This window comes from Lycium ferocissimum, chromosome 7 (genome assembly GCF_029784015.1).
Source record: "Lycium ferocissimum isolate CSIRO_LF1 chromosome 7, AGI_CSIRO_Lferr_CH_V1, whole genome shotgun sequence".
NCBI lineage: Eukaryota > Viridiplantae > Streptophyta > Magnoliopsida > Solanales > Solanaceae > Lycium > Lycium ferocissimum.
Genome location: NC_081348.1, coordinates 58,846,324 through 58,863,782, shown reverse-complemented (window position 1 = coordinate 58,863,782; position 17,459 = coordinate 58,846,324). Strand labels below are relative to the sequence as shown.

The window sequence follows — 17,459 nt, the reverse complement described above, 5'->3', positions numbered from 1 at the left end:
TTTGTCCTTTAATCAAATCAGTCCCAATTTGCATTTAAAGTATCAAAATTAGTCTTGATTTTTGTAGTAAACTCATTTTGGATACTTTAAAATATGAAAATCTCATAAGGGTTCCAATTGACATAATAATTGCGCAAATAATAACTTAAAATGCGTAATTAAAGGAGATAGGGAATCTGGGCTGACCAAGCCCAAAAAGAAAATGTTTATGCAATTGGTTTCATCTTAATTTCCAATGTATGCTCCATTTAGCTCCAAGTTGGGGTTAACTCGATCTAGATACGTTAGTGGGCCCCGTTGAAGCCCACCAACGGGTTTTGGATGATAGAGAGGTAAAGGACATAGATGACATTAGTATACATTCGTAAATTAACTAGGTGCAAAAATAAAAGCCATAATGATTGTTACAATGCCCAAAAAATAAATTACATCAGCTTTGGGCCAAGCCCACTTAATACTTGGAAACGCCAGAATAACGAAAAGAAAAAAAAAAGCCCAAGTATGCAACATGCCCACAAATAACCACAACAATAACCACACACGGATGATAGGCCCAAATAACAAGCCCAGACTGAAAATTTCTTAAGTATAGAAGGTGATATACATGATATACCACTGCATTTTTATCTCAAAATTTTCTAAGTGTTGAACCATGATATACATGATATACTAGGTGAAGGAATTGTATATAAAGAGCAAAATCCCTTCAAAGGGACCTACCCCCATATACACTAGATATACGCTGTATACTCCTCCCCCCAAATACTACAATCTTCCCAGCAAATGCCGAAGGGTTTTTCAAAGTTTATACTACTCAATATTCAACTATCAATTAAGGCAAAATGCTCAGTCAAGAATAAATTCAAGTGGGAGCATCAGGAGGCGGTCCAGTCAACACAAGAAAGGGAGGAAATAAGCAACTTCAAACATGACATAGGTTGCTCATGAACCAGCTTCAAAAACACCAATACAAAGAGTGATTTTTGCAGTCAAAACATGGTCAATTAAAATAGAATAGGACAATACCAATCCAATTTTTTGTTGGCAGACTTTCTCTTCTTTACTTCTTTTATAAAAGGAAACTTGCAATCACAGATTCTTACTAGTCTAACTTAAACAATTACCAAACCAACAGCAAAGTTTTCCAACTGAATTCAACACATCTTTCAGGGATTCAGGGATACCAAGGATTCAACAATGGTGCACGCAAAGTCCACAGGCACATATCAGGCTAAATTAAAACAAACCAAAGTGACCAGTTTATTAATCAAGCCTTAATCACTAGCATGGGAATTTCATCTAAATATAGGGTCAAGGACAAGCAATGAGGTGAACCAAAGCATACACACTTTCACAAGAGGTTTAAAGCTATTTTTATAGTTTTAGCAGTTTATTAATTAGGCCAGCTTAGTAATCAATGGTGTGCAAAAATAAGACTCATAGTTCTAATTTCAATAGCCCATTCAAGTTGCATTACAAAACTTAACAAGAATCATAAAGATCAGCCTTGGCACAAGAGAATATCACTCAGTTTCCATTTTTTAGACTTGAGAAAAATAAGCAAAATTGCAAGCCATAATACAATCTCTAATCTTTTAGTCAACAGGTTTGTTTTCTTACAATTTTAGTCAATTTAAGTCTTATTTAGCGAGTAGCAAACTCAGTTTTCCTCTAAGACAGTCAAACGAATTCAAGACAGTGTCAAATTTCAAGATAACACATTGCAACCATTTACCACTTCAAGGTCAAAAATAAGCTCTATATGACTTAGACGATTCAAAACAGAATAAGTATCAATCAAACAAGGAATTCCCAATCTTTTGTTATTTCAAATCTTGATGCTTCAACTAAGCACACAAAAAGCATTTAAGAAATGATTAGGCTTCATTTAACATCATAAATCTCCATTTTAACTCTCATATCAACAATTTGTAATCTCAGGGTCCTATAGGCTATCAACCCTCTTGGAACACTTAGCCAATTTTAGTGAAACATATGACTCATTTTATTCCTTCTTTCAAAACAGTAATGACACTTAAGAAATTTCTAGAATTTCTAATTAAAATCAACTCCCAAACATGGCCTAAGGCCATCTCCACAAAGAAACTATAAGTTCATTAGCCATAAATTAAGTTGTAAAAGACTTAGGACTGGTTTTTGTATCATAGATAGTAGAGGGATGACAAGACATGGTCATTAGATTCATAGTGAACTTAAAGTGCCTAGTGTTACAAGGTACAACTTTGCCATGGTCCCCTTAGGTCTCTATATCTTAGTTTAGGTCCATTAAGAGGTCATAAAGACTTAGCTTATCACAAAATTGCCTTAACATACAAGCAGTCCTACCAAGAACATTAGGATAGAGCCTTATGCTATTATCCTCAACCCTTTACTTCCAGTTTTGAACAAAACAGATTCAATCACAAATACAGGAATCATAAATAGAGTTAAACTAATGGTGTAAGTCAAATCAGAACCAGAAAATTCACAAGAGTAGGAAGGAATATAAGACTATCTTTAGGAATAAACATAAGGCAAGTAGGGCCAAAGTAATTAAGTCACAATTGATGGTAAGTTCACATTGAAAACAATTATAAGTTCTAAAGGAGGTTCATGTCACTACCCTAGGCCACAAAGTGATATACTCAAGAGTATTACAGTCAACAAGGTGGTATATGCAAGTTGCAGGGTCTATCATAAGAAAATAAGGCAGTATGGTCATGAACCATCACTAATGCTCAGTCTCCAGAACCCATTTTGGGGGGCTAAGCTCTAGTTTTTTTTTTTATATGTATATCCGAGTGTCAACATGGCTTGGCAAACAAGAAGGATATTTAGAACTTATCAGGTTAAGGCAATCCCATCAAGCTATATCAGTATTGGCTCAAATGGAAGGTTGATACATACGCAAGATCAAAAGACTCAAATCCTTCTAAGAAACTAGTTAGACAAATTATGGGCCTATCCAGTTCTTACTTTTAAACAAATTCTTCTTTTTTGAGTCTCCAGTTCACATTTAACCATTCTAATGTCCCTCAAACAAGTGCACAAGGTCATTTCCAACTTTCAGATGTCTAGCCAAGTTAAAGAATGTCAAATGCATATAAAATAAGGCAAATAGTTATAAAGGCAGACAAAGAAGCCCTTTCTTATAGTCTTAACATGTTATTCAAGTCAAGTAAAAGAGGGTCAAGGGTTTAGTAAGTCATTCTTCACAGGTTTGGAAAGAAAATAATCCTAAAGGGATGAAAACACATTCTAACATCCATAATACCAAACAAGCAGAGGTTTAACACCTTTTAAGTTCAAATATACATGGATAAGGGTATAAGCATCATATTTGATCTTTCCAAGTTATTTTCTCCATCTTAAGCAGTCCTAGGAGATCATGGAAGTTAATACACAAGGCAGATTCAAAAAGAAACAGAGGTGTACATGAACAAGTTATTTTCTTAAAAGGGAATAAAGCCTTAATTTCATTCTTTTGAAGCCAATTTTATTTGATGATCACTTAACCATCTCAGAGATGCTCATATCACTTTCAAGTTATTGTTTGGACTAAGACTTAACTCATGATTAATGCACACAAGAAACATGCTTTCTTTAGGGCTTTAAGCAGTTTAGATAATAAGCATATGACAGTCATTCACAAGACTAACTAGGTAATCCACACTCTATTAAGAACCATCCAACAACTAGAAAGCAAACTAGGTAACCATGACAGGACCAAAAGATATTCAGGAAACATAGAAACAACAACTGAATGTCTCAAAAAAAAAAAAAAACAAGTTCCCTTCCAGCCTTTTAGGACTAACATATGAGGCAATAAACAAGATCCAAAGTGAACACATAACTCATTTTAACCTAGTAAACCTTAATACTCAATAGTTAATTGCTAAAGAATCTTTCTTTTCCCTTTTTAAACTTCATTATGCCCACATTATATCATGGCAGCCTTAAACTTGTAATGAAACAGTAACTAAACAAGATTTGTACCAAAAGATTTAAAATCACATATAAATAGATACAAACACTAAGTTCTTTAAATGGAATCTTAAAATGACTTTAGAATCACCTATAGAAAGACAATGCATCAAATAAATTGAAACAATAAATTTGAAAGAAAAAAAAAACTAGATAGGATAGTACCTTTCTATGGGGCAACCAAAAGATCAAAGAAAGAGAGATTAGATCACAACTTCAAAGACCAACAGTTAAGCCCTTAGAAATCAACCTTTTCTTTGAAAATTTTTCTTTTAATAGTATATCTAGAGTAGTGTAAATAGGATATGTATTTTGAAGTGCTCTTGTATATCTAGTAGTGATATAGTATAGTATATAGGCTATGTATATAGATGGTATATTTGTTGAATATATTTGGAGATAAGAAGGATTTTTTACTTCGCATTTTCTCCAAAAAACCTCCAAAAACCAGCAGACCCCTCTCATGGTCACTTCTTTCTATTTATAGGAACAGAAATAGGTCTAAGGGACAAAAATGGAAAGGAAAGAACATTTACCACCGAATTCCCCCCAATTTGAAATCCTCATTCAAAATTCAAAAAATCCAGTAAAATTCCAACAAAATTATAGCTAATTTTCGTACTAATTCGTACCTCAACTAACCAGAATTTCACATATCACACAATATAATAACTTATATCCTAAAAATCAAAAAATAAAATCCAACAAATCAGCAAAATACTAGGATAGTACACCTAGTCATTAATAGGACAAAAAACCAGTACACTCAACAGCTAAATAGGATAGAAACCCCTAAAATAGTACCCAATCTGAGGGAATTTCTAGGAAATTTCCCTAGATTCCCTCATTCAAGTGTGCATGGCGCACAAGCTGGCTAACGGCTCATGGCCTCGCCCATGGCAACCATGCACAAGAGGAAACCTAAGTAACATGCTAAAGAAAAACCCAAATCATAAATGGTAATTAAAATTATACGAATTGAACCTGAAAAACGCAAGAGCTCATGGCTGGGCATGAAAGCCCTTAAAAATATGGACAAAAATGATCGTGAAACGCCGTGGCATCGCCGACATGGAGGAACCCTAAAGTCGCATATAATCGCCTGAAAGAAGAGAAAAAGTCGAGGTGAGGAGGAAATGAGAGTTGGGGGAGGGGGGGTGAAGTTTGTTTTAACAAACTTCATATCCCCCCTTTTTAAAAAGCTTTCACCCCTTTATTTTTTAAAATAGCATATGAGACCCGCTCCCTAAATCAATTAAAACTATATATTATAAATACGCGTATTACTAAGTAAAAATAATTATTTAGGCTAAAAAAAAATTTAAAATTAGCAATTTTAAAAAATTAGTTTCAAAACGAGCCTAATATTGATATAGTTTCGGGCATTATTTAAAAATGTGAAAAAACGCTGTCAAAATGAGTCGTAATTCATACGTCGTCTTAATTAATAATTTTTCTGAGTTAGATGGAGCGGGATAGGCATCTTCTTTTCAAATCACGTTTGCAAAAGTAAATAACTCATAATTTCTTGTAATTGTTAATTTTTATGAAAATAATAATTAAACGTCAAATTTGCAATTTTCTCGGGATTTTTAAATTTTTAATTAATTAATTTAATTTTTAAGGGTATCCTTACTCTGTCTTGGACTTGGAAAATTTGAAAATTAAAATATGCATTTTATGAGGTGAAAATTAGGTGTCAACAGGGGCTGCTACTAGGCTCGGGTCACGAGCCTTTACCAACAATACATCAGCTTTAAGCTGCTCTAACTCTGCCCTTAAAGTGTCAGTGGAAGTGGTCGGGCGGGCCATCTCCAATTCTATCAATCTCATCTCAAAGCCATCCAACCGAGCTGACAGCGTTGACCTCAGAGGCTCTACAATAGCACCCACCATCTCTCTCACAAAATCATCAAGCTGGGCCACTATAACCTTCGACTACTGATCCGCTGTAGCCGCCTGTTTCACAAATTTTCTGAAGTTTTCCATCGAGAAGGCATAAGGGTCAACTCTGGCTGTACCCTGGGGCTGTGCTGCTGGACCCGCTGGCTGTGGAGCTGGCCTCGGGGGCTGTGAAGCCGAAGTCTGTGGCTCAGTAATAGCAGTCTGAGTCTCAACTGAAGCATCACGTACCAGTGGGCGAGTCTCGCGATCCGCGGTGCGGGATGCCCTCGGTGATAGGGGCGGTGGGCGGGCAACTCCTTCATAGAGTCACCCGCGGCCCCTGGATGAATCAGCTCCTGAGGCATGAGCACCCCTCCAAGTGCAACTGGGAACCCATCCTTTTCTCCCTGGCCATCTCTGACGGCCTCTCTCTTGCTCTTCTCTACAGAGTAGGTCGATGAAGCTATAATTTGGTGGTCGATGTCAGGTATGAAATGAACACATGACCTCCGAATCAGCTTTGTAATCAGGCATAGATGTATCAGTAAAGTGTTGGGATGGGAAGCCCTCAACTGAATCTCAGCACTCGCCAATGCCCCAAAATCAATCAGGTATCTCGATATTAATGCAGCAACAACAATTTGTTTGTCGGCCGTAAGTGCATTATCGGCCTGAGTGGGGAGTAGCCACAACTGCACCACGCTCCACCAAAATTTGCCCTCCAAAGTCAACCATCTCTTCAATATCTGTTTTGCCAAGTTAGTACACTCGGCCCTCTTGCTCGGACGACCTACCACTGTAGCTACCCAGTCTTTTAAGGATTGTTCTTTGCGTCTATGCAGCTTGTCTTCCAACTCAATCGTCTACCTCGGGACGGTATAATTATCGCCGAAGTATACTTTGTTGATGGCCTGGGCAGATATATCAATTCTCACTCCTCGGATCGCAACCTCTCTCATCGACTCTAACTCCTGCAGTTTTTGGCGCCTCTTTCTGACTTTCTTTATTGAGGCTCCATATGCAGCATATATCTCACGTACCAAAACCGGGCAATAATCCCCACACAGCTCCTGCATAAACTCTAGCTGATAATGGCGAATGAGTTCTCTGCCCCTGGGTAAGATCTCGAGCCGCTCAAAACTGATCCGCCGCTCTACATTTATGGTGCGGTTTTCATGCTGGGTGCCATCATATTTTAAAGCAATGCCATACTCATACAACTCTCTGGCACCCTCAACAGTAAAATAGTCCTCAAGTCTCTTGCTTCTGATTTCCCGAGCCCTAGCCGCATCATCATCATCATCACCAGGCTTTGATCTCTGACGGGTCTGGGATTTAGAAGGTGCCTGGGAGGACTGAGCAGGATCCTTGGGAGACTGTGACTTCGAGGCAGGTGAGGCATCTCTAGAAGCAGCCTCCGAACCCTCCTCCTTGGTTCCATCACCGGACCCAGATGCAGATGATCCCACCTCGTTGGGCGGGAGGACCGGGTGTAACCGGCCGACAACACCTCGCCCTGTTCCAAACGGGAACGACAGCCCTATTTTTCCTCTCGGGCATAACCTCGGGCTCATCATCCGAGGCTTCATCTCTAAGTGTGGGTTCGCCACTGGGCCTCTTTCGACCCATTGTTCTTTGAGTTTGCCTTGAGCCACCCTCTTGGGTAGTTGTTAACTTAGGTGGTGCCATACCTGTAATCATCAAAACCAAAATCTAGTTAACCTGTACGAGTGAAATCAAACTCAGTGAACTTCAGAAAAATATACTCAGTTCTCTGATGATTAGTCCTGCAGACCGTCGTTGTACTTTGACGGACCGTCGACCCTGTCGACGGACCGTCGAATAGCTCAGCGGTACCGTCTTTGCACAAAGACGATCCATCAACCTGTCAATGGTTCCATCGACACATTTACAGCCCTGGCAGCAGCAACTGTAAGTTTGTAGGTTCGGGTTCGTGTTTTTAAATCCAATCAATCAGAGAACACGTATTCAATTATTTTTGCACATTCGGGATTGGGGGGCTTCGGGTTACTCAGACTTCTCCCTCATCTTTGACGTTTTTGACTTTTGGTAATTTTCTGGATTTTGTTTGGTGGGTATAACGATATCAAACCTTGATTTTTAATCGAAATACCCTCCAAACCGTTGGAGTTACTCAGACTTCACTCCTCAAATTGCACGTTTATCAGAATTTCTCTTTTATGAACCATTGGCAGGCATAATGAATCAACACAAATTGTAGATCAAAATGCCCGCCGACTCAGTGGGGGTACGATATTCTCGTCCTCACGAATCCTACTAACAGCAATCATACCAAATTCCCTTCCCCCAACCAATAATATCACAATATTTCAAGTTTAAGCCTGAATTTCATTCAATAAGTACAAGCCCTAGGTCATGATCTCTACCCTTAACAGTCAACATCACATATATCACACCCCCAGCCAATTAACACAGCTCCAACTTAATTTATCATGGTATATAGACAAACCTAGTTCCTATTCTCTATATACATTAAGTTTGGACCCTAGGCATGCTTATTAACTATTTTCGAACAAAATGACCAAAGTAGAACCAAGAAAGGGTCGAAATTCTCAATATACCTGATTATGAGAAGGATTAGAAGACACTTGAGAAAAAAACCTACCAAAAAATTTGAGAGAAAAATTCATTTTTGTGGGCAGAGGGTGTTGGGTAATTCAGTGATGGTGAAGAAAGGGTTTTAGGATTTGTAATAGGTGGTGTATTATGGAGGATTATGGGGAGTTATGGAGGGAATTATGGAGAGGTGGAGAGGTTGAGGGAGAGTGAAAGGGGGATTGAGGGAGTATTTGAAAAAAAATAACCTCTGCCCGTTACTTTTGTTTTAAAAATCGCGACTGTTCAGGGCATTTTTTTTGGGCGAGTCGTCGACGACTCATCATTGCGTAAAAATGACTCATCAAAATTAAAAAGGATACTGACCTGTTGACGAGTAAAAAAATGGACCGTCTTTGCACATCGACGGTCCATCGACTTACTTACCTGTAGAGTAGCAGTTGCTGACTCTCAGATTACTAGTTCTGCATACCGTCATTGTACATTAACGTCCTTTAATATGTAGACGGTCTGTCTTTGTGCTCTGGTGTCACTTTGCTGGTTTTTCGAGTTTCAGTTCCGGCACACTCAACACCCATTAAACAGTTCGAAAACTAAAAACCTAAAAAAAAAAAAGTACAGATTTTTAAACTTGGTTTGCCTCCAAAGAAGCGCTTGATTTAGCGTTGCAGCACGACGGTGTTACCAATTTAATCTTGGTCAAGACTCGCCGAGTTAGCATTCGTTCCAAGGTGCTTCAACCGATACCGGTCAACAATTCTATCCATTCTATCCCCCGAAATCATACCATGGTAGTACTTCACCCTCTGCCCGTTCACCTTAAATGTCCGAGTTCCATCTTCGGACTTAAATTCAATTGCTCCATGGAGTGAGACACTTACCACTTCAAAGGGACCTGACCACCGTGATTTCAATTTGCCCGGTAGCAACTTCAATCTAGAATTAAATAGTAGGACAGGATCACCCTTGTAGAATTCCCGCTTCAGGATTTTCTTGTCATGATACTGCTTCATCCTCTCTTTGTATAATGCCGCACTTTCATAGGCCTGATAGCGAAACTCATCCATCTCGTTGAGCTGAAACAACCTGAGTATGGTCGCTTCTTCCCAATTCATGTTCAATTTCTTCAAGGCCCACATGGCCTTATGTTCAAGTTTAACTGGCAGGTGACATGCTTTACCAAAAACTAGCTTGAAAGGCGAAGTCCCAATTGGAGTCTTGAAGGCAGTTCGGTAAGCCCCTAGAGCATCATCGAGCTTGCGGGCTCAATCAGTTCTGTTCGCATTCACCGTTTTGGCTAAAATACTCTTTATCTCCCGATTTAAGACTTCAACTTGCCCACTTGTCTGAGGATGATAAGGGGTTTCCGCCATATGCTTGACTCTATACTTCTCTATCAATCCTGCAAAGGCTCTATTACAAAAGTGATAATCACCATCACTGATTATTGCCCTTGGGGTACCAAAACGAGTAAATATGTTCTTTTTCAAGAATCCCATGACACTCTTGCCTTCGTTATTAGGTAAAGCCACAACTTCTACCCATTTATAAACATAGTCAACAGCCTCCAAGATGTACTTCATGCCACCAGAGCTTACAAAGGGCCCCATAAAATCAATCCCCTAAACATCGAACACCTTAACTTCTATTAAAAAATTCATAGGCATCTCTTGCCTTCTACCAATATTCCCCTACTGTTGGCACTGATCACAGGAACGCACCATCAAATTAGCATCATGAAAGAGAGTAGGCCAATAGTAATCACATTCGAGAACCTTTGCAGCAGTCCTCGTACCACTATGATGTCCCCCGACTGGAGAGTCGTGGTAAGCCTTCAAAATCTTCAATACCTCACTTTCTGGAACGTAACGCCGAATAATATTATCACCGCAAGTTCTGAATAAGTATGGCTCATCCCAATAGTATTGATGAGAATCACGCAAAAACTTCTTTTTCTGATAAGATTTGATCTCGTCAGGAATGATACCAGTCACCAAGTAATTAGCAAAATCTGCATACCAAGGTGCTACTTGCATATCCAGTTCTTCTGCTGGCACCCCAATTTCCTCAAGCCTGGAGAGATGGTCAGCAACCTGATTTTTGGACCCTTTTCGATCTTTCACCTCGAAATTGAACTCTTGTAACAAAAGGACCTAATGAATCAGTCGCGGCTTAGCTTCCTTCTTTGCTATAAGATACCTCAATGCAGCATGATCTGTGTACACCACAACCTTGGACCCTAACAGATAAGATCTAAACTTCTCAAAAGCATACACTATAGCAAGCGACTCTTTTTTTTTACCACCGTGTGGTTCATCCGTGCCGCATTAAGAGTCCTACTAGCATAGTAGATCAGGTGCATAATTTTATTATGCCTCTAACCAAGCACATCACCAATTGCGAAGCCACTCACATCATACATCAACTCAAATGGCAGGGACCAATGAGGAGTAACAATAACAGAAGCAGTAGTGAGGCGCTCCTTCAATTCATCAAATGCCTTTCGGCACTTGTCATCAAACACAAACTTAGCCTCTTTTTCAAGAAGCTTAAACTCGAGTTAGCAATCTTGGAGAAATTTTTGATGAAGCGCCTGTAGAACCCAGCATGTCCCAAGAAACTCCGGTCGCCTTTGACTGAGATGGGTGGAGGAAGTTTTGCAATCACATCTATTTTCGCTTAATCAACCTCAATTCCCTTTTCAGAGATTTGGTGACCGAGGATGATCCCTTCCTTCACCATAAAATGACACTTCTCCCAATTTAGCACAAGATTTGTCTCTTCACGTCTTTTCAGGACTTGACCCAGATGGTCAAGTCAATCATCAAACGAATTGCCCACTACAGAGAAATCATCCATGAACACTTTCAAGAAGTCTTCTACCATGTCAGAAAAGAACGACATCATGCACCTCTGAAAAGTGACTGGTGCATTACACAACCCAAAGGGCATTCAATTGACCGCAAACGTCCCATTAAGACAAGTGAAGGTCGTCTTCTCTTGATCTTCTAAGGCAATGTTGATCTGATTGTAGCCAGAGTATCCATCTAAGAAGTAATAGTAAGAACTCCCAGCCAACCTATCCAGCAGCTGATCTATTAACGGCATGGGAAAGTGGTCTTACAAGTAGCAGTATTCACCTTCCTATAGTCCATGCCAACATGCCAACCAGTAACTGTACGGGTGGGGATCAACTTATTATTTTTATTAGGCACCACAGTGATACCTCCTTTCTTTGGAACACATTGAACAGGACTCACCCACTTGCTGTCTGCAATCGGATACACTAACCCAGCATCTAACAACTTTATGATCTCTTTTTTCACGACCTCTTGCATGTTTTGGTTCAATCTCAGCTGATGTTCAACACTCGGCTTACTGTCCTCCTCTAGCTGAATTTTATGCTTATAAATACCAGAAGGAATACCCCGAATGTCTGCTATGGTCCAACCAATAACACGTCTATACTAGTGCAAAATCTTCACTAATCGCTCAATCTGTTCCTCAGTCAGTAATGCTAAAACAATCACTGGCAATGTCTTATTCGGACCAAGGAACTCATACCTCAAGTGTGATGGGAGCTGCTTAAGCTCAAGCTTTGGTGGCTCAAAAATAAAAGGCTTAACTGGTGAAGTAGTTCTGTTTGCAAGGTCAAGATCAAGCTTTCTTGGGTGGTAAGTGTAAGAACATATACCCTCAAGCGCATTTATATAGTTTCCACATAGCCCTCCATATTATCAGCATCAAAGTTCACCAGAACTGTCGCAAGAGCCTCTCCCAGACTTTCTTCTTCCATTTTATGATCGATAGCATCATCAATCCCATCAAACGAGTCAATAATTGAGATACTCTCATAAGCACTTGGCAGCTTCATCCCCTTGCTTTCTTGGAAAGTCACTTCTTCATCATTCACTCGGAACTTGATTTCATTCTTTTCAGAGTCTATAAGTGCTCTACCCGTAGCAAGGAAGGGTCTTCCCAAGATGATGAAAATATCTTTATCAATTGCACAATCCAAAATAACGAAATCAGCAGGCAACATGAACTTACCTACTTCTACCAACACATCATCTATAACCCCAACTGGCTTCTTGATAGATTTGTCCGCCATTTGTAATCGCATAGAAGTCAGTCTAGGTATTCCCAATCCGAATTGCTTAAAAATAGCAAGGGGCATTAGATTGATACTCACCCCATTATCACACAGAGCACGAGCGAATGCATGAAGCCCAATATTACACGGAATGGTAAACGCCCCTGGATCTCCCTTCTTCTGAACTGTGGTGGAAGCAATAATCAAACTCATGTTGAATAGACCTTTTCTTCGTAAAGGGTCTTTCAAAAACTTAGCAAATCCGGGCATCTCTTTGACAGCATCTAAGAATGAAAAATTCACCGTTAACTGCTTCAACTGATCATAGATCTTTTGACACTTAGCATAATCATTCTTCTTGGCCAACCTCTGAGGAAAGGAGGTTTTGCTTTGTACATCTGAGTCAAAGGGCGAAGAGCCCCTTTTATCGTTTGTTTCCTAGTATCAGCAGTAACATCTGGAATATCAGCAGCTTTCTCTTCAATATGGACCTCATCATCTACTATAGGTACATCAGAATGCACCTCTTCTTCCTCAATAACCGGATCTAGATCAACCACCTTCTTGTCAGCACTTTGAAGTATTTTACCGCTCCTCATGCTAATAGCAAAAGTACATTCCACACCACTACCATTCTTCGGGTTTGGAATAGTATCACTAGGAAGTCCTCCTTTTCTAGCAGGATGCTGTTCTCGAGAAAGATCACGCATCTGCTGTTCAAAGTTTTGAATAGTGAATGAGAAACCATTGTCTCTGATAGCCCAGATAATGTCTTTTCAGTATTTGTCTAACTTGCCAATACTTTTTCAAGCATTGACTCCAACCTCGAACTACCTTGATCATTAGACTGCCCTTTTGGTGGAATGTAGGGGTTGGAACTTCTGTTTCCGTAGTTACCATTGTTGTTGTTGTATCTACCTTGGTTTGCTCCACCATAGTTGTTATTGTAGTTCCCTTGGTTGTTGTTGAAGTTCCCTTGGTTGTTGTTATATGCACCCTGCCCTTGTTGAGGTCTCTAGTATCTCTGATTTGGACCAGAAACATCCCCTTTCGCTACATAGTCTGCATGTTGAACATCCTCAACTGGTTGTGGAGGACCCTCTTGATATGGACCCTCGTGGCATTGGTATATTCCAGGCGGCACGCCTGAGATATCTTCACAAACGTTCACCTTCTTCGCTTCTCTCTCATCCAATCTCTTCGTCAGTAAAGAGATATTAGTAGCCAGATGTGCCAATGTCTACTGCGTTTCCTGGCTATCCTTCACTATATTTTGGATCAATAGTGTCCCAAGTGATAACCCATCAGACTTACTCGAGTTCCATGCTTGACTGTGTGTAGTCAATTGATCAAGTATATTAGTAATATTAGCAAAAGACTTATTCAAAAAACACCCGCCAGCAGCATTATTGGCTATAGCTTGGGTCATAGGATCCAACCCTCTGTAGAACTTCTCTTTCAGAATCTGATCTGGGAAACCATGGTTTGGACTCCTATCCAAATATTCTTTGTACCTCTCCCAAGCTTCAAAAAGTTGTTCCCCTATTACGTTGTTTGAACTTGTAAATATGATCACGAATTTTAGCTCTTTTACTGGGAGGATACCACTTCCTGAGAAACACTTTGACCATCTCTTCCCATGTAGCAATAGAGTTTCGGGGCAGCTTTGTGAACCATTTTCTAGCTTCTCCAGCTAACGAATATTTGAAGAGTTTCAGCCGAACCGCTTATTGAGTCACACCCCGTTGGATATGCTGAGAGCATATATTCAAAAAGTTTGTTATATGTTCGTGAGGGTCATCATCGACTGCATTCTGAAAGTATTCCTCTTGTTTGAGCATATGATAGAGGGAATTATTAAACTTAATAGTAGTAGCAGTCATCCTCGAATGAATTATTGCAGATGCAAAGTCTTCCCCTGCTTCTGACTCATCAGCAAAAACATTATAGATTGGAAGTTCGTTGTTAGCCATGATCACCTGCTTTACAAGGTTGCAAACAAGGTGTGGTGAAATATGACAAAGACTTTAAGAAGAGTAAACATTATTTAGTAATTTCAAAATCGTATTCCCCCGCAACGGCGCCAAAATTTGATACGCTCAAATTACACCTTTTAATAGCATAAAGCGAGCGATGCCAAATATAGTAACCCAACTAGGTTGGGGTCGAATCCCACAGAGAATATGGTGTGAAAAGTTTACTATTTAGTATGATACTAATCTTACGGTCCTGGTGTACTCCAGAAAAAGGGTTTTATAGGAGTTTTGCTTTGTGGACTAATTTAAAGTGACTAGAAATTTAAAGTTGTAAATATATGGGTAAAAAGAACCAAGGTTGTGTCCTCGTTAGATAAAGTGTATGATCATGGGTATGATCTTGATGTACTTCTAATGGATCGTTTGTATGGATGCACTTAACCGCTATGTGAATCTAGACTATTTCCCAATAAGAAAAGATTATTTCTTTCTATGCTTTTTCCAAAGATAAGAAAGTATGCAGGAAGAACGGTTAATTATGCCAAGTAAATTCCTCTTATTCGTAAGTGAATTTATTAAACAAGATTTAAAGCCTTAAGTTCTTGTTATTTGTTCTTATCGAACCCTAGTTATTTTCCCAAATAAACTAAAGTTTATGGCGTTAGCTAATGTTTGCAATCACTAACTATATGATAGAAACGAAGAACAAATAAACCCTAACAATCCATTATGCGTATATCAATCACAATTCTCAATCACAAAACACCCATCTTTGGGTTCACAACCTTAGTAAAGGTGTTTAGCTACTCATGGCAACAAGAAAACAATAAAAGATTGAAGATTGCATAATTGAATTTTGTATTGAACTTACGAATAAAACTTGAAAGTAAAGGAATGTCATTGTCTAGAAATCTTCAATTGTACTAAAAACCCAAAAGTAATTACTACAAGTCTAAAACTCCAGATGTCTGAACAATAAAACCTGGACAGGTATTTATACAAGTTAAACTCGGAATAATTAATCCCAATCCTGTTCCAGCTCGGTTTGTAACTTGACGGGTTGTCGTTGTGCTTCAACGGTCGTCGATATGTCGATGAGCATGACGACGTTCTGATGACAGACTTTCACTTCGCAGGACTTCAACCGTCATTGCACTTCGACGACTGTCGATTATGTCGACGGTGCAACTTGACGATCTGATCGCATTTTACCCTTTGCAGGATGTGTGTCGACGAGGCAACTCGACGGACCATGGAACATGTTGATGGCCCGTCAATCTTCCAGCTCTGCATGTCGTCGAGCTTCCTTAGCTGCAGGAACTCTCCTTGCAATTTCTACGATCCAAAATAACGGACCGTCGACATGTCGACGGTCCGTACTTTTGCACACCAGTACAGAACACTGATTTTCCTTGTTTTCTCTTGTTGAGCATTCTAACTTTGAAATACCTGCACAACACACAAAACACATCAAACTAACACAAACTTGCTCGAAAATAAGTAAAACTTAGAGTTAAAAAGCATTAGATGTGCCAAAACTCTCGACACATCACACCGCAACATATATTATACTTATATTGGATCGGGTTGCACGCCGCAATATATATTATACTTATATTGGATCGGGTTGCACATCGCAACATATATTAAACCTATTTTGGATTGGGTTGCATGTTTCGCAACATATATATATGTTGGATCAGGTTGTGTGGCGCAAAGAGGTACATAGGCTTCGTGGGTCCCCCATGGGTCTTAACTATCAAGGCGGGGAGGTATTCTTACCAGAGCATGTGTGTATCATTGCATTGCATATGCATTCATCATTATCATCTCATTTGTACTTATTGATCGGATTCGTGGATTGTACTTGTGGTTGTGATTACTTGAGGAATTGTAGGAAACTTGGCAGACTCGTATTTAGATGCTTCACCATAGGCTATGATTCGGTTGCTGATATTTCTAGACTTGTGATATTATTTTGGACTGTGTTGATGGATACTTGATTTTGAGCATGATTATCTTTTAGTCTCTTTCTTTATATATGTTAGCTAACTGTTGTCGGCCTATGAAGCCTACCAAAGACATGGTATTTGTACTGATACTACCTTGTAGCATTCTTTTTTGAGTGCAGAGTACATGACAGGGTCGACTTTCTCTCTTCGTGGCTGATTTCTCGAGGCTTTGCTGATGAGCATCCTGGGTGAGCACATGGACGGATCCGCTGCCCGGATGCCTCTTCTTAGCTACTTGTCTTATTTTGATATTCTGAGAGAGTATTCCATTTTCAGACTTGTTGTATTAGTAGTAGTGCCTCTTGTACAGCTTCAGACTAGATTCCTTGGGATTGTTGTATCATTTCCGCCCTCCTTTAGTTATCCTTAGTATTATCTATGTTTGAGACTTATATTGTGGGCGTCTTGATTACTTTATTATGGTTGAATGAATGATTGGGGAAAGGGTTCGCCTACCAAGGTGGTAAATGGTAGGTGCCCGCACGTTGCCCGAGTTTGGACGTGAAATGTGTTCCACATGTGCTTGTCTTTAAATTACTCATGTGCTTGTCTTGATTTACTTTTCATAGCTACATCTAAGAGCTATTTATGAAAAATAACAGTCTTTTATTTTATTCATTTTTCATAGCTAAAACATTTTCATAAATTACATATCGTAACTTGTCCAAAGAACATACGGTTGCTGGACTACGCCAATAGAAACACATGCTCCCATATCCCATTCTCCCCAAATTCTTCTGTTTTCAATCCTCATTCTCTCCCATTTCCCCTAATCATTATCGCAATTCTCTCCATTTTCCTCTGTTATCAATATTTGCATGATTTGCTCAACTTAAATCATTTATCCACACAAATAGGTAAGTGGTTTTGGGTTTTTTTTTTTAGATTGATGTATACGTGTATTTACATAAA

The 17,459-nt window shown here is 39.3% G+C and overlaps 1 protein-coding gene across 1 annotated transcript; it reads right to left on the bottom strand.

The window, feature by feature from the left end:
* Positions 1-11,933: 11,933 nt before the first annotated feature.
* Positions 11,934-14,532, bottom strand: LOC132062392 (uncharacterized). Its single transcript, XM_059454972.1, has 7 exons — positions 14,368-14,532; positions 13,827-14,252; positions 13,602-13,757; positions 13,362-13,556; positions 12,927-13,272; positions 12,221-12,843; positions 11,934-12,128 (listed from the first exon to the last, which is right to left on the bottom strand). The coding sequence occupies exons 1-7, from the start codon at positions 14,530-14,532 to the stop codon at positions 11,934-11,936; spliced, it is 2,106 nt and encodes a 701-aa protein (XP_059310955.1).
* Between the last annotated feature and the right edge of the window lie 2,927 nt (positions 14,533-17,459).